Consider the following 25,900-nt stretch of genomic DNA (forward strand, 5'->3'; position numbering starts at 1 on the left):
AGAGGGGAAAACCTCGGCGAAACAAAACTCAGGAAGAAAACAAAGACTTTCAGATAGGGACCGTCAGACTCTTATGCAAATTTTTAGAAAGGATCATAAAAGTACAGTTCCCAAAATTACTGCAGAGTTTAATGACCACCTCGAGAACCCAGTTTCTACAAAAACTGTTTGCCAGGAGCTGCACGAAGTCGGATTTCACAGGAGGGCTGCAATCAGAAAACCACTACTTTCAAAAACAAACGTTGCAAAGCGTTTACAGTGGAGTAAAAACCTATAGAATTAGTCCCAAGAGCAATGGAAGAATGTTATTTTTTGGGACGAGTCATCCTTTTCCTTATTTCCGACCGCCTGCCGAGTATACGTGTAGAGACAGCCAAAAGAAGCATTTGACCCAGACTGCCTTCTTCCAACTGTTAAGCATGGAGGAGGACCTGTGATGATGTGGGAGGCTATAGCTTGGAAATCTGCCGGCCCAATGGCTTCCCTTCGTGGCAGAATTAATAGTCAAGACTATTTAAGCAGTTTATTTAATTAAATTCATCTTATGGTTGCATAACTGTATGGCATGAGGACCATTCTAGTGAAGTTGAACATCTTATCTGGCCACCACAGTCCCCAAATTTCAATATTATTGAACATTTATGGTGCATTTTAGAAAAACAAGATCATCATTACAAGAACTGGAAACTTTTAGCTGAAGAATGGACAAAAATTCCTTTGGAAACAATTCATACTTTGTACGAGTCCATACCTCATAGAATTCAAGCTGTAATTACTGCCAAAGGCAGTCCTACTCCATATTAAAATAAATCTGTTTGAAATTTTAAGGTATTTCCATTATTTTGTCCAACCCCTGTATATATTAATGAAATTTTATAGAAATGCCGTTCAAATTGCACAAATTACGATTATAATGAAATTTGTGGGGAAAATGTTTTCTGAAGAGGTGGGGAGAGGATTTCGGAAAATTCACACAATCCTTTTTTTCCCCTCATAACTTTCAGGAAAATGGATATCTTTCAATGAAATTTTACAGAAACCACTTTTAAACAGCATGGATTATGATTATAAAGAAATTTGTGGGGAAAATGTTTTCCGAAGGGGTGGAGAAAGGACTGTCGGAAAGTTCACACCATTCGTTTGCACAAATTTTTGTTTTCGTATTCGTTTTTGTACACCTATTAGACTTTTTTTTTTTTTTTGGTGACCGGGCGCCAAACTAGATCCCGAAAGATACGAGGGAAAAAAATGGATCGTGTGAACTTTCCAACAGTCCTTTCCCCACCCTTTCGGAAAAACATTTTCCCCACAAATTTCTTTATAATCGTAATTTGATTTGGACTTGTGCCAATTAAACGGTATTTCTATAAAATTTCACTAATATGCATTTTCCTGAAAGTTATGAGGAAAAATCGGACTTTTGGAAATTTTCCTAAAAACTTCTCCCCACCCGTCGTTTGCGCAATTTTTTTCATATTCGTTTTCTACACATCTTTTTACACCTAGTAGGCTTTGGAGGGGGGGGGGCTTTCGTTAATGGGTCTCAAACTGTATATTTACCGAAATGTCAACTAATAGAGTCTGTCTTGACGCACTGCAAAACTTTTCCAAGTTTTGTAAATGATGGGAAAATATCTCTCGTAAATAAAATACACTATAGGGATGTGCTAAAATAAATACAGCCTTCGCTATATTTACAAACCAAAACCTGTAAACACTCAAGTACCAAATTAGTTTTTGCGTCATGGAACACCTATTTTTAAAGTTTAAAAATCTGGCAATAATTCGGTATATACAAACCTACTCAGCTGAAAGCAAAACAACACCTATCCTAACTGAGACTAAATTCTATGCTAAATTTTGTAGCATTTACGACTATTTTCCCGTGTTTCAGCAATTTCTTTTTCCAGCATGTTCATTCAAGTTAGTTGACAACCCTTATAATTGTATGTTAACAATTTACCAAATTCATTGTTACTGGTATTGCACTGGTGTCATACATAAAATTCAAAATATGAACAGGAATATATTTTACAAAAGAAAGACAAAGAAAAATAGAAGGAGAAAGAAAAAGATATCAATGTATGAACCAAGTGCTTCAATTGGTTGAACGGAACAACAAATGAATACTAACCTTCAGCTTGTATATTTATTATCATTATTATTTATCTACGGGAAAATTATCCGCCGCATCAGTAACACAAATTAAAACAGAAATGGATAATTACCTCCCTCTACTTCACTTCTTTTGGAATATGGCTTTAAGTGTCATATTTACCCTCGTGTCATAAACCACGGATCTCGGAAACTGACGGAACCTACCGAAAACAAATCCCTTTAAAAGGGTAAAAGAAAAGTGCTATTTAATTATCTTTGATGTCCCTTCATCTTTACTATCAATATATTTATGCTATAATTTAGTTAATTTATTATGCATTAGTTTAGCTTAACGAAGAATACACTACCTGTCTAACCTCGGATATCGCTACATCAATTATCTTCTAAGTCGCATCACTTCGTTTCTTAGGAAATCCGATTAAAGTTACAGATAATGGCAAGGCCGAGAAAATACAAGACTGAAGCAGAAAAACGAGATGCCAGGCGACAGCGTGAACGAGTCAAAAGAGCTAATGAAACACCTTTAGAGAGAGATCAAAGACTGATGAAATTATCTTTGAATGAATGGAAACGGCGACGAAGTGAAACAGTTGAACAGAGAAATGAGAGACTTAAAAGGCTGTCCGTAAATGCACGGAAGAGACGGGCTAAGGAAACGGCAGAAGAGAGAGCAAATCGGCTTCGCAAACTGTCTGAGAGCGAAATGAGGAGGCGTGCCAGAGAAACGTCTGAGGAAAGAAAGAAAAGACTTAAGAAACTCGCCGAATATGCAAAGAACAAGCGTACTTCGGAGCCAAATTGTCATAATACACAAGTGGCTAAAATGGCGCGAGGCCGAAAGCAGACTGCTAATGGCATTAAGATCGCCCTGACCAACTGTTACGATGACCAAGAAAGCCATTACCTGGAGCAGATGCATCACGATCCTGGTATCTGTCCTATGAACTTTTGATTCATTTGAGGGTGATAATAACTAGCATATCTAATTTTCTTTATTCTAACACTATTAATGTAAACAAACCATGCCGGCAATTCCGTGACAGCTTCTTGTCCAAGTTGTAAACCATTTGGCTAGCGTCCAAGATAACGGCGTCAATGTCACATAATCTCATTTACTGTTTTTACGAAAACAGATTTTATATCATTATAAGATCTCAGTATTGATGTTCTAATGAGGATTAATTTTTGACATTTGGGTTTAGATAAGCTGGACACATATATATATCCTATGATATTTTGAAGAGTACTTCTTTAATTTTCTGTTTCATCTCACGATGTGTGTGAGAGGATAATCGTATTGATGTCCTTTCTTTTTCTTCCTCAACATCAACTCCTCATGGCAAAAGTTTTAAAAATTCCGCAGGAGTCGCGTAAAAGTAGCAAGGGCTCATAATCAATTCATGTAATTTTATACTGCATTCTAATATATTCTCGAAGTTGTTATGTTAAAGTAAACATTTGGAATAGCGATGCACTTTTCGAGTTTATTACTGATTTCCACGTCAAACAGTTATGAAGTCACTTTCAGTTTCAGTATTGCTCCGTGACGCGACTATGCAAATCTAAATAACAACATACATTGATTATTTATGTTGAGTTTTTTATGTAGGTTAAACATTTTTTTGTCACACCAGAAATACTAGGATTATAACTTATAATTGTAAAAAAAACCCATATATATATATATATATATATATATATATATATATATATATATATATATATATATATATATGGTTATCATAAATTTTGTTGATACTACCTTACGTTCCATCAAAAGTGTATGAATGAAATCAGTCATTTTCGCACCCTCTATTTTTTAAGTTTTTATTATTATTAGTTTTATTCGAAACACAAGAAATTAAAAATTACATTAGTGTTGTAATCATTTAATGCATTTATATGTAAGACGTGTGTGAAGGTGTGCAAAGACGAAGAATGAAACTCTAGAACATACAAAAATGTAAACTAATTTTAGCTTTAAATTGAAATTAAGCCAAATGATGTTATGTGTATGAGGAGCTATAGATTTATTTATGGACATTAAATATATAGCTAGAAATTATATATTCCAAATAGAAATAATATATACTTTAACACCTATTAATCACTGTTTTAAAACGTTTTAATGAAGCAGATTACGTGACTGTTTCAGGAGATAACTCCATCAGCATCATCGCATCATTATTTAACGTCTGTCTTCTGTGCTGGCATGGGTTGGATGGTTTAACAGAATCTCACTAGTTGGAGGACTATTGAGTACCAATGTCTGCTTTGGCATGGTTTCTATGTCTGGATGCCCTTCTCAATGCCAACCGCTTTATAAAGTGTACAGTGTGCTTTTCATGGTACCAACACTAGTGAGGTCACTAAATGACTTGGAAGACAAATCCTCTTGACTGAGTTGGGGGTGTAAGGTGTTGAGAGGTTAAAATGTGATAGAAAGACAAGAACAGGTGTCTTAATAAATTATAGAAGAGATACATGGCAACTTCAGCAAGAAAAAGAGGAAAAGATGGTGGTTATTTTGTGTCAGGGCATATCCTCAAGATAAAAGGAGGAAATGAAAGAGAACAGAGATAGAAGATCAGGAAAGGTGGATGGTCAAGTTCATGAAAGTATGAAAGGAGAGTGAAAGATGTTTAGTGATGAGGGCAGAGTTGAATGCAGCTTGCTTACCAATCACATGGTTCCAGGTTCAGTCCCACTGCGTGGCACCTTGGGCAAGTGTCTTCTACTATAGCCTGGGGCCGCCAAAAGCCTTGTGAGTGGATTTGGTAGACGGAAACTGAAAGAAGCCCGTCGTATATATGTATATATATATATATATATATATATATATATATATATATGTGTGTGTGTGTATATGTTTGTGTGTCTGTGTTTGTCCCCCCAACATCGCTTGACAACTCATGCTGGTGTGTTTACGTCCCTGTAACTTAGCGGTTTGGCAAAAGAGACCAATAGAATAAGTACTAGGCTTACAAAGAATAAGTCCTGGGGTCGATTTGCTTGACTAAAAGTGGTGCTCCAGCATGGCCACAGTAAAATGACTGAAACAAGTAGAAGAGTAAAAGAGTATAGGTAGACATGTAGTCAATGGTGACTATCAGTTTGGAGGGGAAGGGGAAGAAAATAGGAGTGGGTCAGGGAGCAGGAGGTGATAAATGGCAGTACGAAAAGAGGTTGATGAAGAGAAACAGTATAATAAAACTGTAGACAGATGAGAGATAGTGAGATGATGTTCAGTGTGTGGAATGGGTATGAGAAAGGGATGCACAGAGATGGAGAGCAGAGGTATGTAGGAGTGGATATTGTGAGTGATGAATAAAGGTGGTAGAGGGGAAGTGATAATGTTAAACAATAGGAATTTTAATGGTTTTCTTATCAAGAAATTAGGAAGTGGCATATTAGATTGTGATTGAACAGCAAAGGCATTCTGAGTTTTAAAGTTGTTGATCCCTAAACAGTAAGTAATTATGAAGAACCTACAAACATTATTTCTAAATTATTGATTTTCACAGTCATGGGGATTGGATTTTTTTAAAGAGAGAGTAAATGGAAGTTATCTCATGTTTTTCTGAATGAGATTAATGTAAATAAAGGATATCAGCTCGTGGATCCAGCTCTCCGAGAGCTTACCTCTTCTTCTGCAACATTCATAACTACTATTTCCAAAATATTAATGCCTGTTCTTTTGAAAATGTCTTAGATATATTATTGAAAGATTAAACCAAAGTTTGAAATATTGATATTTATTGAATTTAAAGAGAGGAAAGGAGAACATAGTATAGCGTTTTGACAAGGGATATGATGACTTAAAAAAAAAACTAGATATCTTTGAAGTTTTAAAATCAAAATTAACACTGAAACAAGAAATATGAATTCTGTAAAAATAGGACTTAATATTTCCAATTATTACACTTTAATTGTTTCCATCCAGAAAAAAATTTACTTGAAAGTAATTCTTATTTTTACAGAAAAGTTTCAAGCTCTTGTTGAAAAATCAGGACTTAATTCCATTCCCACTTCTCAACTTCGTTGTGTTGAAACAAGAAAATTGCAAAAAGTCTCTGTTGGAAATGGTGCAAATTGGAAAAAGAAAACCAAAACAACAACCAGAGCACAGAGGAACCAATTGATCTCAGTCTACACTTCTAATAAAGCAAACTCCAAATTATGCAAAACCAGAACTAATGCAGTGTTGTGAGTATCTTAGATCATCTTCTTTAAAAGTTTGATTGCACTCAACCAGTTCATAATGAATTATGCCTTCCCAGTCCCACCATACACACCACATGGTCTTTCAAGGATGAAGGTCTTGTTTTGCTTGTAGAGTCACTTGTTTGTCAGAGCTGAACCATTTGTTTTGCTGCTCCATATTGATGTAAAGGCACCATTTTCTATCGCCACTGACAATATGGTAAAGAAAACGCTGTTTGTGACCATGTATTGAGCGATGTCGAGATTAAAAATAATCATGGTTTTGAAAAATTTAGTTTGTATTACCTATACTATAATAATAAGAGAGAGTGAGTGAGTGAGAGAGAAGGGGAGGGAGGGACCAGTAAGTGACCTAATTTCAATGGTGCTATATTAGCTCGTGACCTTAAAAATTATCCTGTTGAAATAAATATTGTGTATGATCAAATGTAATGATGATTTTAAAAAATGCGCTGATAGTTGCTATACTAATTAGCAAGCTTTGATTGAAAGCAGAAATAAGAGATACAAGATACAGTGTACTCGTATCTAAAAAAAATCAAGCAACATGATGCATGGCTATTCAAATCAAAGGGATCTTCTGCTGTGAAGGGGCGTCCAGTAAACTGACAAATACGGTATATTATTATTAATAGTTTAGCCTTAAAAAGTGTGGAAAAGTATATATTGCCACGTAAAAATGCCATAAAAAATCACAGATGATATTTATGATTCCACAAATAACCGGGTCTGCAAATGCTGAACCGTGAATTAGTGGGGGTACACTGTACACTATCTTGTAGAGCAAAAAATTCTCTTTTAAATAAATAAGACATTTTGCCATTGAATTTTATTTCTGTGTGCATTTTTAAATTTGAGAAAAATGCTCATGAATTTATTCCTCAACCCACTATTTGGTTGGAACAAATGTTCTTAGAGTTGAATGCCCTTATAGTTGAACACCCATACAAGAAGTAAGAATGAAACCTTTTTGTCAGTCAAGCAAACAGAAGCAAATGGTGTTGTGTGCAATGTCCAGAGATCTTTAACAAACACTTTGTATTGTTTGAATTTATTAATGGGTATACTTGATGTTACTGTTGACTGTTATCTAACTAGTTATGTGTTTTATGTTTTTGTATTTAAAGCCATTCTGTCTCCAGTGAAATCTTACTTCATCCACAATCAGCTATACCTCCTGTTCAGGAGAAACGCATTTTAGTGGTTCCAAATCATCAAACAGCAGTGATGTCCAATCTATTTTCCATGTGGGAAGCAGGACGTTTGTGTGACTCATACATCAGTAATGGTACTACAAATATATTGGTATGTCATAAATTTAATTTTAATGCAACTATAATTATAGTTGTAATATAGTAATTATAATAATTTCAAACATATGCACAAGGCTAAAATTTTGTGGAATGGATATAATTAAATCAGCTTCAGTTCTGCACAGCAACTTCATTTTATCAATTTTGGGAAGATGAAATGCAAAGATGACTTTAGCAGGATTTAAACTCAGAACATAAAATATTACAACTAAAAGCTGCAAAAAACTTTATCTGACACTAATGATTCTACCAATCTTTAAAATATTTAATGTAGTTCATAATTCACCCCTATGATTTCATTCATACAGCCTTTTCCTTTTGTCTTGAATCTGTGTAATTTCTTCCAACGACATCCTAATTTCTTCTACCTAATATTATCTCGTATGTACCTTCCACCAGTAACTTACTACACATTTTTACTCACTAAGCAACAGTTATTGCCATTATATATGTAAACCTGTATAGTTGTCTTTCCTGTCATATATCAATCGATAACTAAGATGCTATGTAACTGTCTCAACTCATGTATTTAGCATTTTTTACAAATTAGCAATATATATCAATCAGCTTGTTACTTGTCAGCTACAATGGGTCTTCTACATTCATTGTCAGTATCTTACTGCCTTACAGCATAACTTTTACACATGCTCTATTTGAATTGATCTTTACACAGGGACAGAAATTCGTTCTGATACTTCTCCAAATGTCATGTCTTTTTAATTTCAGTTTCAATGCTATCAATACCCTACTTCAGTGCTACTCTGAAATTTTTTTCAGTCAGAATTTAGTCAATATTGCTACAATGAAATGTATTAGGATAACTTTGTCAGTAAAACTTTGTGATTATCCTAAATTCAATAACAGGCTCCAGTTGAATGATCTTTGCAAATATTAAATGGGTGAAAGGATATTTAATGTGTATAAATTACAAATTTATTTTACTGTGAGGTGAAATAGGATCATTGTAATTTTTGTTAGATTTATTCCAGATGTATTTTATATGTTTTCAGGTCCATAAAATGGTTTTAGGAGCTGTGTGTCCAAAACTGCTGCCAGCTCTCCATCATTCGTTAAGAGGTTCATTTCCCAAAGTGGTCTTTCCAAGTTCAGTCAGTAAAGAAGGACTTTTAGCATTTGCAGAATACATGTACAGTGGTATTTTAGATCTGAATGAAGAAATTCTAATCCAACTGAAGATTATTGCTGAAAAATTAGAAATGAAAGATTTTGAAGATCTTTGTTGTAAGGAATTGAACAAAGCTAAGACAAAAGATATTTTATCTGATGTGGTGGAACCTTTATTGGCAGAACCTTGTTCTTTGTCAGGACTATTTCCTTCTAAAACACAAGGAGACACTAACGAGGTACAAAATTCTATGCTAATGAAGTTATTTAGAAATAATTACAACAATATTAACATGCAAGCTGATGCTGCTGTTACCATTGCATCAACATCTACATCCAATACAACTTCTGGTTCTGATGTAAGATCTGCAGAAAATATGGTTACAGACCAGATTGTCGATATCAAGACTGAAGTGGAACCAGAGACAGAGCCTGCCATCAACCCAAAGACCCTACAGTTAAAAATGGAACCCTGCAGTCATGAAGACAATCAAAGCAGTATTGAAGAATTTTCTGTGGATATTCATACTTCCAGTTATAAAAATAATGTTCGGTTAAAACCTGCTGCCAGTACCACTCATGGAAATATCAATAAAGACAATGTTGTTAATATTGATTCCAGTGATAGCATCAATATATCTGATACCTGTAGATCTGAAGAGACTTGTTCACAGCATTCAGAAGATTGTGATAAAGATTCTGATAATCAAAAAGAACTGCAATTAATTTCAGTTACATCTGCTACGGGAAATATAAATGAAGACAGTCTCAGTGATAATTCTGATGTGATAAAGATCTCCAGTTTGATATCTTCAAATACAGAATTACCTCAGCCATCAAATTCAGGACCATATCCCATTAGTTTTATTTCTGCACATGACAGTAAAAATACAAATCTTCAAAAAGTATGAAAAATATTTATTTACCTTTTCCTAATATTAGGTTTGTATAAAGGACTTATAAGTATTTTTAACTGCAAATTACAAATTTCCGTTTGTTATTCAAATCAAATTTATTAAAAATGGATTTATTGTTGACATATTTATTTTATATGTTGTGTAATGTTATTTTTGAAATTACACTTTATGCACTGTTACATCTATTTCTCAATAATAGCATGATTTGAGTAGATTTTAAATAATTTTGTCATCTCTGTGTGGTTGATATTAAAGCTTTTACATTTGAAGGTCAGATTTTCCTACCATTCATCATTCAACCGTAAAATGGAGACATTCAAGTAATAAAATTTTAAAGGATGCTTCAGATGAAATATAATGTATAATGCCAGCCAAATTTCCCATTATTCGAAATAAATTTTCTTTGGCTATTTAAGTCACTGGACTCTGGTGGTTCATGCTGAGCGTATCTTTCAAGGTTTATAATAATCTATATTCAATCAAGTACTTCAGTCTGATAATTATTTTATTGATCAGCTAAGTTAGCTTTTGATGTAAAAGGATGCAACTTGATGCAGTGTTTTACACCAGTATTCACAGACAGACACATGAGTGTATGCATATATATATATATATATATATATATATATATATATATATTGAGCGTGGCCGTTGCCAGTACCGCCTGACTGGCTCCTGTAGGATTTTCGAGCGAGATCGTTGCCAGTGCCCCTGGACTGGCTTGTGCGGGTGGCACATAAAAGACACCATTTCGAGAGTGGCCGTTTTCGTGCGGGTGACACGTAAAAGCACCCACTACACTCTCTGAGTGGTTGGCGTTAGGAAGGGCATCCAGCTGTAGAAACTCTGCCAAATCAGACTGGAGCCTGGTGTTGCCATCCGGTTTCACCAGTCCTCAGTCAAATCGTCCAACCCATGCTAGCATGGAAAGCGGACGTTAAACGATGATGATGATGATGATGATATATGTATGTATGTATATGTGTGTGTGTGTTGTCTTTAGCTCCCTGACCCATTCCTATTTCTTTCTCCCACCAACTGATGGTCACATTCCACCATACTTCCACATGTGTTCACCATTCACTGCATTCACCTCTATCACTATCTTTATCCATTTGTCACTCTCCTTTTGCACTCATGTGAATTTACTTGTCTACCTACTACTCACTCTCTTCAATCCTTTGTACCACTTCTCCTATTCACCTTCCTGTCATCTGAAGCTTACCTTGTTTCTCATATGTTTAACTGTATATCAAGTACCAAACCATCTTTCTTAATTTACATAGCAACAAATGATATAATAGCAAAACAGTTTCTTGAGTTCAAATAAAATTAAATGAATTTTTAGAAACAACTACTGATTGTAGACTTGCAGTTATATTATTATTATTATTATTATTGTTGTTGTTATTTAGTGTCTGTATCAAATATTCAAATTATTTCTTAAATTGCCCAAACAAAAATTTTCTTTGAATCTTGAATTATTGTTTGAAAGGCTAGAGAACAATTTTAAAGATTGAAAATAGTGTTAGCACAACTCACAGAAAATTTCTGACCAAAATTGTGACAAGAATGCTTCTACTGTAATTCTCAGGATATATTTAAAAGAGATGACTCTTCTAAAACATACCGCAATAAGCTCTTTTTATGATAGCTAATAGTTTTAAAACCATCTCTATTTAATGACTGCATCATTTATTGAATTAGAATTATAAAAAAAAAACATACTTGTTCTCTTTCTGAAACATACTTTGTGTTCTTTTGGGTCAGAAATTAAGTATTAGCTGCAGATGTTCTTTCTATGAACTGTGAGTTAAATTTGGTTGATGGAAATTGTTCGAAAGTTTGATGTGTGTATGTGTGAGGTTGTGTGTGTGCGTGTGTGTGTGTGTAAATGTTGACATTTTATGGCTTAACCTATTGCCATCTGAGTGAAATGATGATATGATGTTTACATTCCTTGTTGAGTATACAATTGATCACCATGTCGTTTCAAAGACCAGTGAAATAAAAGATTCCTTAATTGAAAATCAAGTATGAATTGGTAACAAAAAGAGCATCTGGCTGTAAAATCTTTTCTTAAATCACTGTCCAACTCATGTGAGTGTGGAAAGAGGGACCTTAAACAAACAAGCAAATATGTGTGTGTTTGTCTCTGTATGTCTTTGCATTGACACTTCTTGGGCTGTAGTGATATTGTGTCCTGCATAAATATGTCCAGCATTTCAGTGACAACTTGTGGTATAAAATACCTTACTTAAGAGCAAGTAAAGTCTGGGGAACATCAAGGCCAGTTGACATTGCCATAGCAGGAGATTATTCTCTCTCCAAAGCACTGCTGTAGCAACTGCATTGTTTCTCTTGCTGTATGAACAGTTGCTCCGTCTTGCTGGAACCATGTGTGAGGTCTAGTTTGAATGGCTTTCACATCATTCCCCAGACTTGACAAGCCTGGATTTTTTCTTGTGGGGATACCTGAAAGAGAGGGTTTGTGTCAACAAACCGGAGACCTTGGTGCAACTGAAGGAGAACATCAATAGAGAAATCAGAGAAGTGGGGTCTGAAACTCTTGAGGGTGTTATGGTACAAGTTTTGTTAAGAGCATAGGCATGCAAAACCGAAAATGGCTGCCATTTAAGCTATGTCATTTTTCATGTGATGTAGTGGTGTTGCAAAATTTGACTTGTGCATATTAATTTCCATTATATCCTTTATATTGCATCAAAATTTCATACATTTATTTGTAAAGTTAAGGAAGTTATTAAAAATTGAAACCTATCAGTGACTTTTGGGATACCCTGTGTGTGTATATATATATTCAAAGCCAATGCTTCATTTCATTATTACTCTTTATGTCTCCTCAACAATTCTTAACTGAAATGTCTCAAAACCTGCTTTTGTGATGGGTATAGGTTTGTATCCATAAATGTGAATACTTTAAGAGCTAAAAAATCTTGCAGTAGTTGGTATCTGAACAGCATTTCCTAATTCTTGATCATTGCAAGCAAATGATAAGATTAGTTTATTTCTTCTTTTCCTTCTGTCTTCCATAAAACCTTACTGTAAACATCCATACCAAATATAGGAACGTAATTTGTCACCAAAAATAGATAACAGAAATGTCAAACTCAACACAGCAAGACAGATTTTTAAACTGATACTTTTGATGAGAAGATAATAATAATAATAATAATAATAATAATAATAATAATAATAATGATGATGATGATGAAAATAGTGTTTATAGTGCTCAGGTGCACTAGAACTCATGGTTTAGCAATCTCAAATATGGTCAAATAAACCAGTCTAATTCTGGTAAAAATGGAAATAGGTGTTTAAGCATTGATAAAAGTTATACTAAAAGCAATGAAACATCAAACATTACTAACATGCAAATGGTTTCAAGAAATGTAACATAACCACCACCAGTCATTATTTTTAAAAATGGAGATCAAAATCCATTCCTGTATCAATTACATCTTTTCAGATTATCACTTAATAAGAGAAAAATAAATCAATAAATTTACAAATTGGATTCTTTTACCTTTATAAAAATAACTGGAAAAGCGGCAGTCTCTGTAGCCATTATATGTCTTTGGGATATTTAAACATGTTTTTGATGGATATTCATTTTGATCTACTGTATCTTTTCATTTTCAAAGATTAAATATAATAAGTAGATGCTGCTTCACAAAACTTGATTAGGGATAATGGTTTACTAATTTAAATTCATTTCTGATTTAGTTTCTCTATTTTTCTTTTTTTAATCTTAATTAAATCTTTTTGTTTAGCCTTATTGAACTTGCTTCACCAATGATTTTAGAATGACACTTTTTCTCTTTTTACTGGAAACCACACTCCTCAGTTCCAATAGGCTGGAAGTGGTTATGTTGGGAATGATTAGTGTTGATTTGTAGAAATGAAGTTTTGACTGCTTTAGATATCATTTTATAAGTTAATCAGGAGGGGAAGAATTGTGCCCATGAATGACCATTGCAGACTAGTGAGGTTAATGTGATTGATGCCTGATTGTCTACACAAAAAATGTGAGCTGGGAGGAAACTGGAATGATGTGAGAAAGGATTAGAAAAACTTTTCAATTAAACCACAATGAATATTCTAGAAATATTTTTGTTCTATGACACATGAACTAGTTTAACTTATATCAGGAATGTCTTTGTTAATTTGGATGGTATTAAATATAAGTCCAAAGTATTTTAAATTACCTGAATTTGTATTCCACAGAAATGTTCAATTCATTTTTATTTATTAAATATTTGTTCTATTTATTTACTTTTATTTAACATCAGTTTATATATATATGCACAGTGTGTGTGTGTTATAATATATATATATATATATATTCATAATTTTTAAAATTTAATTTGTTAATGTTTCTCCATACAGAAAATAAATTATTTTAATATTTTTGTATTTTGTTGTTTATTTACTAAAACTGAAGAGTATATTTGGATTGCTCATCAGAAAACTCTGGTAAAATGTCTTTTCCAAGAGAAAAAATTATTGAACTACTGAAATACTTAATGATCAGATGACATCATCAAAGTTTCTGAAACTTTTTTATTCAAAATGTTAGACCAGTAGGGACTGGAGAAATAATCATAAAGCAACACATGATTTCTTATATAACTTCAGTGTGTGTTGTGTGTACTGTACCTGCATTAGTAAAGTAGTGAAATCATATTTACTATGTCCATGATGTGTATAAAATCCCATGTTGAGCAGAAAGATTTTCAATGAGTAAGGTGTGCCTCACCTGCTAAGGAGATGGAGAATGTGATTGATTGATTGTGTAAAGAAGGAATGGAATCAAAGTTGATGTGTGAAAAATGTGGTTTCATGAGCAACAGAGAAGCATAAAATAAATTTCAAACAAGGCAGAAATAACCACATGGTCCCAGGTTCAGTGCCACTTAGGCAAGTGTCTTCTACTGTAACCTCGGACTGACCAAAGCCTTGTAAGTGGATTTGGTAGATGGAATCTTAAAGAAACCCACTGTGTATATATATATATATATATATATATATATATATATATATATATATATATATATATATATATATATATATATATATGTATATATATATATGTATATACATATACATATAAAGAAAATGGAGAGTTTGAACACAAAAAAATCTATTTATTTAATAGTCAATTTCATACCGCCTACGTATGTTTCAATTTCTTACCTTCATTCATATTTTGCAATGAAGATTGCATTATGCATTTAAAAGGTAAAAATCTCTTCAGGACAAAAATTGACAAAAAATTAATTCCCATCCTAATGGATGTAGAGTTGCAATTCTTGCCCTGAAGAGATTTTTACCTTTTAAATGCATAATGCAATCTTCATTGCAAAATATGAATGAAGAAAAAAGAGCAGTGATCTGATTTCATCAGCGGCTTTTAGCACAGTGCAGAGACAGTGCACTACTGTGTAGAAGTTTGTATGAGAGGATCGAGAAATTTAAAAGTGGCCAGACAAGTTTGATGCACAAAGAGAGAGCATGATGCCCATCAATCTCCACCATTGACAAGAAGATTCAGATGAAAACATCTATAACGACAACTGGAACTTCATAACACTAATACTAACACAAATTAATAAAATCCAAAGTATATTAATTGATACTGAGCTAAACTGGTGACGTTTGGATAAAATACATCCTTGTGAAAGAGCAACCACTTTCCATTCGAAACTTCATAAACACTTGTTATATGTATACATATATACACATACATACATACATACATTGAAACCTCCAGCTTTTGTATCCAGATTATAAATTCACATTTATACCAATAATAATTGTTGTACTTAGGTTTGTGAGTAAATGCCTAAGTGACAATTTGGATAAGCTAGAGTTTTCAGAAAAATAAATCAACCAGCTAATTCACACATTGCAAAAATAATCTAAAAGTGGAACAGTAAAAATATGCAAGACTTTATTAGTTTAAAATGTTAATTTGTTTTTGTTATTTATATTCCAATGACAGAACTTTGTATGTGCAACAGAAACCAGCTCCTTCTTCAGAGGAAGATTTCAAATAATTAAAAACATAAGAGAACATACATACACACATTATAAGATTGGTAAATAGATAGCCAAAAAAAAAAGAAGGAAAATATTTCAGCAAAATCTATCTTAAAATATTCCTTATGATTGATTCCCTCATTTGGTGAAAATAAATGACTACCAAATTATTTCCTTCTATATTGTGCCCTCCCTTGTTATGTGTGTACGTGTAAAGAAACGTATTATATGCAATTATCATTTTCACAGAAGAACATGAAATTAAAGGTAAGCTCATACTTTCTAGAGTTACCAGAATACCATGAGAATGTAAGAAGTTGCTTGGATCATATCCCTTTCCTTCCATTAACCATTCTTAAAGAACTTTCAGTAGAAAGGGTTAGAACTCTGCTTTGGATAGAGCACCGATTACCTTGTAAATGAAAACATGACACTACGTTGACCAAACTCATTTTTTGAAGAGGTTTTTTTCCTTTCTTTTTTTTTTTCATTTTCTATTTCATTAGAGAAGTGAATAAGTCTTGAATGTCTCCTTTATTGTCTTGCCTTCATTAAGAACACTTATGACCAAAGACGTGTTAATCCCGTCTTTTTTTTATATATCTAGGACTGGGAACTTGATTGCTATTATTAGTAGGCTCACGCGTTGGCTCGGTATTCTGCTTGGTGTCACTGAACCCTAGGTCAGCTCTGATCAAGCAGATATCTGATCAAAACATTCCAACTGTCACCATCTCGTCTTTTGTTAGGAGTGTATCTAATATTACCTGTGTTCCCTCTTTATTTAAAGATGTTATTTGAAGAATATTTGGTTGCTACTTTTAGCTAGTCGAACGACCACGTAGAGGCTTGAAAAATAAGAACACCTAACAATAACGTTTAAGAACCACTAGTTTTGATTACATTGCATCACTAAATATTATCTTACACAATCATAACCTCTCGCTTTTGCCTATTTTTACCGTGGCTTCTTGTTCATGCTGACCACTAATCTCTTGGAAACTTATTATAATGGAACAATTTTCAGAAGCCGCTACATTCGTATGACACCGCGTTTATAGCAGTCCACTTCCGCGAGATGGCTGTTGACAAGAAAATATTTTATGTCAAAATATCATCACCTGTTGTTGCTAGTGAGTCTTTCAACTGTATTTCGGTTTCCAAGAATATTTAATCCATTTATTATTTTACTAAGACTTAAGTGAATTTGACATTCTCTCTATATTTTTATACAGTAATTACAATCTATCTTTTAAATTTGTTCTTTCTTTGTTTTCTCAGTTTAACTGTGGAAAGAAAAACTATTAAAAGTACATATACTTTTGGATTATTTTACATATTGGATAGAATACAATGTTGTCGATCCATTCTTTATGAACTAATATATGACAAGGTGGTTTTAGGTACTTGCTCAGTATCTTTTACAATATGGTTTGGGTAAAATATCTCCCAGTATCCGACAGTTTTGCGAAAACTACTTCCTGATGCAAATTATACTCTTTTCTTCTCACACTCAACCGTAAGCAAAACAAATAGATATAAATAAAGATATATATAAAAGCAGGTATTTAAATGACCGTGTACAGCAAAGTGTCAAAATTAAATATAGTCACAAGTCATAAATAATCGCTTTAATGTATACATACATAATTTTAAAATACCTTGAATGTTTAGAGAAAGCGCAGAAACATAAATAGATTTAGAACAGATGGTTAATCACTTAAAAGGAACAACCCTATCAATATTAGTTGGCTGAGTGTTACTGACTCACTACTTGGATCATTATAGTCCCTCATTGTTGTATTACCCTGATCTGTAAGTAGTGACTTGAATGACCAGATGCAATTCAGATTCAGTGCTCCAGATATTCCATACTTTTACTTAGCTGAAAACCACGTTCTATATATGAAGATGTAGTTTTGTTGTTGCTGTTGTTTTATCCAGGTCAAACCCGATGAAGCAAACCTATGAACAAAGGCATTTTGTAGCTGCACGTGAGGTGATTGAACCTGTTGCAGTGGTAGTGTAGGGAAAGTTAGCTACAGCAACAATCTTTATGCCTTGTATATTTTGGAGGGCTTTCATTTTGGGTATATTTATTTCATTGTGTAGATGGTGTGGACTGTTTGTGAAGTATAGTCATGTTATCCAGGTAAGATAAAAAAACACAGGGCATTAAAAACGTCAATATAATTCACTGTTGAGGTGTTTTATATTCTTTGTACTTTGTTTAATTTGTTGTAGAGAGATTGGAGGTTTGAGCCGGACTGGCATGTTTCATGATGGCTATTAGGGGGAAAACATTGAAAAATTCACTTGGTAGATGTTCTTGACATGTCACCAGCTTGTCAGTATTGAAAGACCAGTGACATGTTACCTCCCTGTAGTAATGGTGTGTGTTACTATCCCCATTTCATTCATTGTTCTTTTGCTGTTCACTTCACATACTACTGTTTTTACCACTTGCAGGTAGATCTAAAGATGCTGGTGATAGCTGAGCTTAACTTAAAACGTACAAAATGTTATGAGAATTTATAGTAAATTGCATGTATGTAAGTTATACTTGGAATAAATGAAATTAATTAAATCTTCATTTAATGACTTTAGCAGCGCACCAAACATAACCTGGTTATACACCCCTATATAGGTGTGGATGTGTATTAAGGTGTTCAAAAGTTCAAATATCAGAGTGTTGCCCTCTCTCATATACATGCATGCTCTATTTTACCACTCTACTTTCTCTCCCTCCCTGTCCCCACTCTCTCTCTCTCTCTCTCTCTCTCTCTCTCTCTCTCTCTCTCTCTCTCTCTCTCTCTCTCGTTACTTTAATTGCTTCGAGATTTTAACTAGAGTTTCAGTCATTGGACTGTAGCCATTCTGAGGCACATTTTAATTGATCATACTAACCTCTGTACTTACGTCATCATCGTACTTGTTTTATCAATTTCTATTTATTAAGCAAGTTGCATATTGCTATTTCTTTATTCTTAACAAAAAAAAAAAAAGACTAAGGAGAAAATAAATACATTATATTCTTGAGATTACTTTACTAACCTTGCTATGTTTGTTATGAAATATATTTAATTGCTGCAACTGGTATAGTTATGTCCTACTCATGTCTGCATATAGAAATTTATTGATAGAGTGAAATGTTTTCATTGAAGATAATTTCTTTTAATGAGGCAGAAAACTAATGTTTTTAGGAGAGAATTTAGGCAATTGAATCCATTTAATATGTTATTAGTTGGTTTGTACTTATTTTAACAACTCCAGAGTAAAGAAGGATCGTCATCATCATGTGTCCATTTTCATACTGTCATGGATTCAGATGATTTGGCAGGATCTGGCCAGCCACATGGTCATATTGAGGTCCAGTGACAGTTTTGGCATGGTTTCTATAGCTGGATGTCCTTCCTAATGCCAACTACTTTACAGAGTGTACAGGGTGCTTTTATCATGCTATTGGCACTAGTGAGGTTGCTAAGCAATTTGCAAGACAAAAGAACAGGAAGAAAGAAAACGGAAGAAACTTCTTTGACAAAAGTGGGATGAGAGTATTTGAGAGGGAAAGGAAGCGCTATGGTTCTATATCAGCTGTTGAGAGGCCAAAGGTGATAGATGGGCAAGCCCAGGTGTTTCACTGTACAGGAGATACAAGGATATCTCACATTATATAGTAGATGAGAGTACCTGGAGAGAAGGTAGAAATGGTGGTAGCAAGTTGCCAGAACATTTCAGGATACAAGAAGATGGGTATAAAAAAGAATACAGACAGTGAATCAGTTAGGGGGGAAAGGGGAGAGTTTCTTAAGAGTTTGAACGGGAAGTAATAGATGGTTAGAGATGGGGGTAGAGGTGAATGTAGTGAGTGATGAACAAGAGTTGCAGTGCAGTTGATATCAGTATGGGTAAGGGTATGGTGAGAGATGTGGAGGCGCAATGGCCCAGTGGTTAGGGCAGCGGACTCGCGTCATAGGATCGCGGTTTCGATTCCCAGACCGGGTGTTGTGAGTGTTTATTGATCGAAAACACCTCAAGCTCCACGAGGCTCTGGCAGGGGATAGTGGCGAACCTTGCTGTACTCTTTCACCACAACTTTCTCTCATTCTTTCTTCCTGTTTCTGTTGTACCTGTATTTCAAAGGGTCAGCCTTGTCACACTGTGTCACACTGAATATCCCCGAGAACTACATTAAGAGTACACGTGGCTATGGAGTACTCAGCCACTTGCACGTTAATTTCACGAGCAGGCTGTTCCGTTGATCGGATCAACTGGAACCCTCGACATCGTAAGCGACAGAGTACCAACAACATGGTGAGAGATATAGGGATGGCTCAGGAAGGAGTATAGAGCAGAAAGAAGCAGAATAATATGCAAGGAGTAGGAGTGGTGAGGAGAGAGAGGTAGAGGTACATAAGGTGGTGGTTGTATTAATTGGGACATGCTGGCAGATATGAGAAGGCATTGAGCAGATGTGAGAAGTGTTAAAAATGGAGTATGGTTGAGGAGAGAGAGTGAGAGAGAGAGCAATGATTGAAGGCATAGAAAGGAGATGGTTAACAGAAATAGTGTGGGCAGGGATGATAATGAGAAATGGAAGTAATCTCATGGGGAAGAGGGAAGTAACTGGAAGTACAAAAGAAGGGAGATGATGCAATACGTTCTGATTCTGCCCTCAGGTGATTACAGCAACTGAGTAGAACCATAGATAGAGGAATGATGGGTGTTAGGGGAAGACAAGTAGGGAATGCTTGTCCTAAATGTAAAAAAAATATGATGTTCTAAAACCAATCTGCCCACCCACTACTTTTGAACTAGAAAGAAGAATATACATACTTTCATTATGTACTGAGATTTAGATATACCTATTTTTTTTTTTTTTTTTGCATATTTTCACTCCTAACACCTTTATCCTTTTTTGTATCTCATAAAAAGACTTCATCTTCATCAGTGTGTAAGTGTTAGTAGTCTTTATCTCCAAGTTATTTTCACTTAAAAAATTAAAAGATGAGAAAGAATTAAAAAAGAAACCTGTGAAACTTTTTAATGTTTTTTTGTTATTAAAGTGTCTCATTTAGTTTTTGGCCATTTTCTTTCAGTCTGCCATTCCAAGAAAGTCCAATGTATAATTGTTGACTCCAGCTGCTCTTTTCGTAATATTCAGGAGAAGATTCTGGATAAAATTGACATTGATAACAAGTCTCATGTCATCAAGGTAAGGAAGTCTGCATTTACTGATTTGCTAAGCTCATTACCAGATATTATCTGACTGAGGAAACTTTGATAAATAACTGAGATAGAAAGAAGCAATAAGATAATATCTAAAATGTATCAGACACTATTAGTCACTAATTACTACATTACTTGCTACAATAGGGGATAATGCTCTAGCTTTTTCAAGCCAGTATGATCTCAAGTTCAAATTCACAGTCTCTAATTCATACTGTGGTTGGTGGAAAGAACATGCTGAGGCATTCATCCTGCAGTGGACTGAACATAGGTTATCCAATCCAATCCAATTACTACAAAACTGACATCAGACATTTTAATGTTTCTCTCATTCTCTCCTATCCCTCTCTCTCTTCATGTGTGAGTATATTTCTTTTCATGTGTATGGGGAGAGGGAAAGAGTTTATGCCAGTTGTGTTCAGTTAATAAATTGTAATCTCTGTGTGCACACGTGTGTGTCTCCAGTATCAAAAAGTACTGTCATCAAAACAGGTTGAACGTCCAGTCAGCTGTACCAAATTATTTCATTCCATGAAAAAATATATGTAAAAACATTAATGGTGGTGTGTGTTACTTCATGATGAATTATGTAAAGCTTGGAAATAGATTGAATTAATCTAAAAGTTGGGGCTATTGGGCATTAGTAATTTAGTCATGAACAGCATGATATTCTAAAATGTTTTATTCAACAAATAATCAGTGGTTAAATTTCCATTCAGTAACATCATTTCAGCATTCATTTTGCTATGCCAGTGTGCCTTGTGCTGCACCATAGTCTAACACATTGCAATTTTTTTATGATCCTGTATCATCTTGATTTAAGATACAAAATTCATTAAAACTGACATCTAAAAAGAAAAGCAAATGCTATTTAGTAGGTTGGTGATGCCCAATAACTTTGTAAACCTCTTGTTTTATTGCATCAATCATTCCCTTTTCCTATACACCTTCCTTGTTCTTCATCTTTATCACTGTCATTCAAGCATATTACAGGGATACTCTGTAATCAAAACTATAATGTATAGTTATATTCTACCTTCATTATATTGTTGTTTTTTTTCCAGGCACGTAACAGTAAAGGCTCAGTGATTACTCTAACTGGAAAAGTACCTTCAAATACTTCTGACAAGTATGTAAGTCCACACTGAAGTGGATGTTTTTCTGATATTCATTTAACTTATTTTCTAAGATGAATTACTTTGTTTTATAAATGTCGCTCATTGTATGTGTGTAGATGCAGGCATAGCTATATAGTTAAGAAGTTTGCACAATCCCTATCCTAAATCTCAGTTCCTCTCTATCCACACATATAGACACAGTTTCTTCCCCTGCAGGAACTCGTAAATCATATACCACAATCTTCCAAGTGTAAACTGTACTACTGTCAATCCTTGCCCTACAAAACATCTACAGCACACAGCATGTTGCTGTGTGCTGTTTTACAGAAACCATCCACATGTACATTCATAGTTACACTCATAAACTGCATACAACTTAGAGTGTTGAAATGCATGCAACCAAAGAACCTAATACAACACCACAACTTCCATTTTTTAACTTGATGTAATGTACTCTGTGACTAATTCATTAGTCTTAGAATTTCACTTGTATCAATAGTTTTCTTCTTTAAAGTAAACCATCTGATATACATTCTGTTAGACAGTATTTGCATGAGTGATGACAGAGAATACAGCTCGGATATATATATATATATAATAATAATATAGATTTAATCAAAAGATTAAATGTGGTACTTAAAATGTTTGAGGCACCAGAATTTGGTAGGGTAAAAACCAAAAACAAAATCAAGAGATTTGGTGAATAAAATTTGAAGAAAAGCAACAAAAATTCAATAGGTTATAGCAGTACGTACGTTTCATACAAACTTCATTTATTTATGTAGTGAGAATACCAGTGGTGTTCTCACTACATAAATAAATAAAGTTTGTACGAAATGTACGTACTGCTATAACCTATTGAATTTTTGTTGCTTTTCTTCAAATATATATATATATATATATATATATATATATATATATATACACACACACACACACACACACAGACACACATACATACTGTATATATAATTGTAATAACAAAGGCAAGCCAAATAATATTTTGAAATCATTTAATATGTGTTTCAGGTTTGCATAATACATAACAGGAAATGCAGCCATTTCATAATGGGTGCATTTCCTGTCACGTGTTATTCAAACTTGAATTGTACATATTAAATGATTTCAGAAATATCACTATTTGGTTTGACTTCATTATTACAACTAATGTAAATCGATGCTAGTACAAACTAGCTGGTATTGACTCCACTTGTGTGGATAGTCTAACAACAATTTGGAGTAGTTTGTTATATTTGGCTTAAGTTAAAATTCTTGTACCATGCACTGCTTCTTAGCGTAACACAATATTTTTGTTGAATTTTCTATCATGGAACAGTACATCAACGAAAAGACATAAAAAATATGTAAAATTTATCAAGAAAACTGAATAGTTGATGCATTTAAATAACAATATCTGTGTGATATTTATTTTGTAGTGAATTGCACAGACAATCCTTCGTCATTTCTTACTTCATTAAAAATGTGTAACCAATAATGATATTGCTCACCACTGCAGTCTAAAATATATATTAATCTGTAGATTTGATAATGATTTCTATTTTTTCCCTCTTCTTCTAGTCCTTACAACATTGAAGTAATTCCACATTACTATCATGGTAAGTGAAAGTTTCACCTTTTCTGTCATATTCATTGTTACTGTCACTTTTTGCTGAATATACATACTCACGTGTGCAAGCACATGCATGCACACACACACACACACATACACATACAAACCCAAATAAATACAAATACACAAATATATTCAAATATATTACTGCACACAGGTATTTGTACATATACATCCATACACATAAACACATATATATGTACACATACATATGCATTTTTGAGTAAGTTATATGTGTGAACATACCTACTTACAACCCTCCATACAAATTTTTCATAAAGTAAACTTTTCAATGTGAATTTGTAGAATTTGTTCCACAGAAATTTTAATAAATTTTTTGTACATTTTTACACGTTATATGTCCATATGTCAACTGACAGCATGACCCAAACAGATCAAACTTACCAGTTACCTGAGGATTAAAACAAAAAAACTTTTAGTATCAGACTCAGCTGTAGATAAATAGTATATCTGTCTTTGTGTATACTTATATTGTGGATATACAAGCTGTAGCTGTCACTTAATTCTCTTATTTATTTAAATTCATTTTTCTTCTATTTCCAGCAAAGCCATTATCCTTTGTAAACAGAGATTATCTGAGAGTATTTGTTAATGCAAAGTTAAAATCTTTTACAAAAAGAGTAAGTAAATATATTTGAATCATCATTACTACTACTATTATGAATTTAATGTTGTTCATGTATTTATAAAACTCAATAGCAATAATTATTTTACATACAATAGGGTATGTAAAGGAGTTGTTTGTTGTTTTTTTATTTGTTTTACATCCATTATTCCATGCAATTGTTTTACAGCCAGATGCCCTTCTTACTGCTAACTGCTCCCCAGTGGAGTGGTTTTATCAAACAAGAACAAGCAAAAACAAGCAAATTTGTGTGCCATGCCCAAGGACAGAACATACTGTCTGTAGTAAGATGATCATCATCTAAATATATTTAGCCTTGCTTATTAAACTACTTACATTGAAGTTGATGACACACAGATCCACACATTCTTGCAGAGTCTTAACTTCAAAATATTTTGCAGCATCTTTATCCTACACAAGTCCTTTGATAAGATTATCAGTCTTAATTTTAAATCATGAGTGTTTCAAAATTATTTTTGGAGTGATTATGCTGGAAACGTGGCATAATAAATAAGAATGTTAACTCATGTAAAGTAAATGTTTGTTCAGTACCTGCATGAACATGTACATATATTTGCAAATATGTCAATTAATGATGAACAGTTTGAAATGTATTTTACAAAAAAATAAATAAAAATACATGAAAACTGAGGGTAACAATCTGAAGAAAATGTTTCTATTAGTTTAAGTGTTTTTGAATTTTTATTAAGAGACTATTATTTTGTTTATATTTTTGTATTATAGTTAGAAGCATTGCAAGAGGCTATTCCTGATTATCCGAAAACTATTGAAGAAAGAATATTAAAAGCAAGTATTTTTGTCTCTGCCTTTGTTGTCCGTTTAAGAATAATATTTTGCTCACAGTTGTGTATCATTCATGTGGTGATTTATTAATGGCTGCCTTTCTTTTTACCAACTCCTTAACTTGTGGATGAGTACTTTTAAGGAGCTGCTTTTCTAAACCTATCATAGGTCTGTTATAAAATCACAACTGATTAGAAAAATAGTGAATGTGCTTGCCACTAGCAAAATAATTCATGGTTTGTATGCTGCCACTGGATCTGTTTTGTATCTGTAGCAGAAATATATACATTTTGTTTACCCAGTTCATCTAAATGCAAATAGGTAGAATGAATGGTATAGGTTGTTGTTACAAGTGGGAGGAGCACTGTATAATGTTTTAATGTGCTTCTTTTCTTGTAAAAAGAGGAAGATTTGCGAGAAATTGTGCAGAAGAAATACAATACCTGCCAAAAAGCAGAGGTAGCTGATATAAGGCTAACGACTATATGTTGACAAAATATAGAAACATAGAACTCAAGATGGTGAACAAGTGTGTTCTAAGACCACTTGAGATTGATAAATCCCTAGTTCTAGTCTTGGAATTCTTATACTCATGCTCTTGTAGGCTACCTTGGTTGACAAAGACTAAGAGAAGGAAATTCTAATATAGAAACCTTGATCTTTTCTTGTCACTGCACATGGTAAATGATACTTAGTGAGTGGAATTCATGCTCTAC

At 33.6% G+C, this 25,900-nt stretch overlaps 2 protein-coding genes across 2 annotated transcripts in view; both read left to right on the forward strand.

The window, feature by feature from the left end:
- Positions 1-2,317: 2,317 nt before the first annotated feature.
- Positions 2,318-9,966, forward strand: LOC106872012 (uncharacterized). The gene is made up of 4 exons (XM_014918825.3): positions 2,318-3,047; positions 6,099-6,324; positions 7,470-7,647; positions 8,666-9,966. The coding sequence occupies exons 1-4, from the start codon at positions 2,552-2,554 to the stop codon at positions 9,689-9,691; spliced, it is 1,926 nt and encodes a 641-aa protein (XP_014774311.1). The 5' UTR covers positions 2,318-2,551; the 3' UTR covers positions 9,692-9,966.
- A 6,366-nt stretch (positions 9,967-16,332) lies between these two features.
- LOC106872001 (uncharacterized) overlaps positions 16,333-25,900 on the forward strand; it is an 11,259-nt gene continuing 1,691 nt past the window's right edge. Inside the window, exons 1-6 of the mRNA XM_014918798.3 lie at positions 16,333-16,890; positions 20,857-20,972; positions 22,051-22,115; positions 23,683-23,720; positions 24,299-24,375; positions 25,125-25,187. Of these exons, the coding sequence (XP_014774284.1) occupies positions 16,836-16,890; positions 20,857-20,972; positions 22,051-22,115; positions 23,683-23,720; positions 24,299-24,375; positions 25,125-25,187 (414 nt within the window). The 5' untranslated portion in view covers positions 16,333-16,835. The remainder of the gene's footprint in view (positions 16,891-20,856; positions 20,973-22,050; positions 22,116-23,682; positions 23,721-24,298; positions 24,376-25,124; positions 25,188-25,900) is intronic.

Source organism: Octopus bimaculoides, chromosome 3 (assembly GCF_046866305.1).
Source record: "Octopus bimaculoides isolate indiv1 chromosome 3, ASM4686630v1, whole genome shotgun sequence".
In the NCBI taxonomy this organism is placed as follows: domain Eukaryota; kingdom Metazoa; phylum Mollusca; class Cephalopoda; order Octopoda; family Octopodidae; genus Octopus; species Octopus bimaculoides.

Bases quoted from the DNA above. Each gene is read 5' to 3' on its own strand.
- LOC106872012 (XM_014918825.3), top strand. From the start codon at position 2,552: ATGGCAAGGCCGAGAAAATACAAGACTGAAGCAGAAAAACGAGATGCC. The intron at 3,048-6,098 runs GTATCTGTCCTA...TTATTTTTACAG, and splicing joins GCAGATGCATCACGATCCTG to AAAAGTTTCAAGCTCTTGTT. The intron at 7,648-8,665 runs GTATGTCATAAA...ATATGTTTTCAG, and splicing joins ATGGTACTACAAATATATTG to GTCCATAAAATGGTTTTAGG.